Source organism: Impatiens glandulifera, chromosome 9 (assembly GCF_907164915.1).
Source record: "Impatiens glandulifera chromosome 9, dImpGla2.1, whole genome shotgun sequence".
In the NCBI taxonomy this organism is placed as follows: Eukaryota; Viridiplantae; Streptophyta; class Magnoliopsida; order Ericales; family Balsaminaceae; genus Impatiens; species Impatiens glandulifera.
This window is the reverse complement of record NC_061870.1, coordinates 3024677-3026477: the sequence shown is the minus strand read 5'-3', so window position 1 is coordinate 3026477 and position 1801 is coordinate 3024677. Positions and strand designations below refer to the sequence as shown.

Genomic DNA, 1801 nt, shown 5'->3' with positions numbered 1-1801 from the left:
CGGTTTCGAGAGGAGGGGTGACGTAGGAGCTTTATCTCCGAACATCCATAAAAACCTGTTTTGCTACTTACTTTCTGCTTACTTTACTTTATAACCGATCTGCACTAACCGACTAATACCGCTCCAACCGAATCACTAAGTCCCAAAAACCGACCCAGCAATTTCCAAACTTGTCCTATTCAAAACTGGTTCTGCCTATCTTGTGAGTGTGCTGTTTCAACCTGAAACAAACCACTTTCGCGCTTGAACCTGATTCAAGGGTTTGTGACAGTTTGAGTAGTATTGAAACCCCGGTGTTAATCTCTAACCGGATTAATCACCACCCTTTGAGTGAGACGTGCTAACCGGCCAACCCCGGTCCCCCAGCCGCGACCTAGATCCTAACAGATCCAATACCTCAGATTCCTCAACATCTTCCTCTTCTCTTTCCATGAAGCAAGCAACCTCTTCATCATCACTATCGCTGGATGATAAATAATCTGAGTCGCTTTGCATCCACTTGGCCTTGTTGTCGTCCGTCATGAGGGCCTTCAGCTCGCCTTCATTGTCTTTTTTCTTTTCATCACGTTTTGGCTTTCTGCACTACGATTTGTAATGACCTAGAATACCACAGTTAAAACTCTTAACATTAGCTTTCAATTTAGTTTTATCATCATTGGTATTATTTGAAGAGCTTGAGTTATGAATGCTCTTCTTCATGTATTTCCAGAATTTCTTCATGAGAAGAGCCATTGCGTCGCTACTGAGCTGCTAGGAAGAAGCCTTTTCTTCATTGGCAACTGGTGACTCCTAGGAAGACACCAAAGCCTTGCTAATGATAGCGGATGTGGTGTGCTCCTTTTCATTCCTCGAGTTCAACTTAAACTCATAGGCCTTCAGATCGGCAAGCAAGTCAAAGAGCTCCATCTTATTGAGGTCTTTGGACTCCCTCATCACCATAGTCTTGATGTCCCACTTCCAGGGTAAAGCTCGCATGACCTTTATAACAATCTCTCTATTATTGTAGGTCTTACCAAGGATGGATAGGGTAGTGATAATCTGACTGAATCTTGCATCAAACTTAGTCATCGTCTCTCTTGGACGCATTTTAAAGTTGTCAAACTGCTGGGTGGCAACCGTGATCTTGTTCTCTTTGGTTTGCGCGTTGTCTTCACAAAGTTTAGTGAGTCTATCCCAAATTTCTTTGGCAGACTCGCAAGATATGATGTAATTGAACATGTTGTCGTCAAGAGATCTGTACAGGATTTCCATGGCCAAGTTGTCGAGGTTATTCTTCCTCTTATCTTCATTTGTACATTCTGATTTTTCTTTGTCGATCTTGATTGGTCCTTTAGTAACAACACTCCACATATCATCGTGCAAACAAGCAAGATGGGCGCAAACTCTCTTCTTCCACACCATGTAGTTTTTTTCGAAAACATAGGGATCTTGGAGGAACTGGCATCTTTCGATATGATTTAGGTTCTTGTTGCTTGAGAATAGAAAATAGATCTCTAATACTAATTGATAGGATCGGTGCAATCAATAAAGACTGGGGTCTGACTATTGTTAGCAACTTTGGATAAACGGATTGATAGAAATCCTGTTAAGGATTAATCTCACTTTCAATTCTTCGCAAACCTTCACAAACTCTTGAAACAATTCAAGTGTGGAACTATTTGTTTGGGTTTGAAACTTTGAACCAATGAATGATGAAAGACAGAAGGTAAAGAACACAACAAGTTGTTTATGGATGTTCAGAGCTAACTCTCCTACATCACCCCTTCTTCCAACAACCGGAAGGATTTCACTAAAACTTCTT

The 1801-nt window shown here is 41.3% G+C and overlaps 1 protein-coding gene across 1 annotated transcript; it reads right to left on the bottom strand.

Annotated features, from left to right (window-relative positions):
- Positions 1–789: 789 nt before the first annotated feature.
- On the bottom strand, positions 790–1401 carry LOC124915741. The gene is made up of 2 exons (XM_047456503.1): positions 937–1401; positions 790–873 (listed from the first exon to the last, which is right to left on the bottom strand). The coding sequence occupies exons 1-2, from the start codon at positions 1399–1401 to the stop codon at positions 790–792; spliced, it is 549 nt and encodes a 182-aa protein (XP_047312459.1).
- Between the last annotated feature and the right edge of the window lie 400 nt (positions 1402–1801).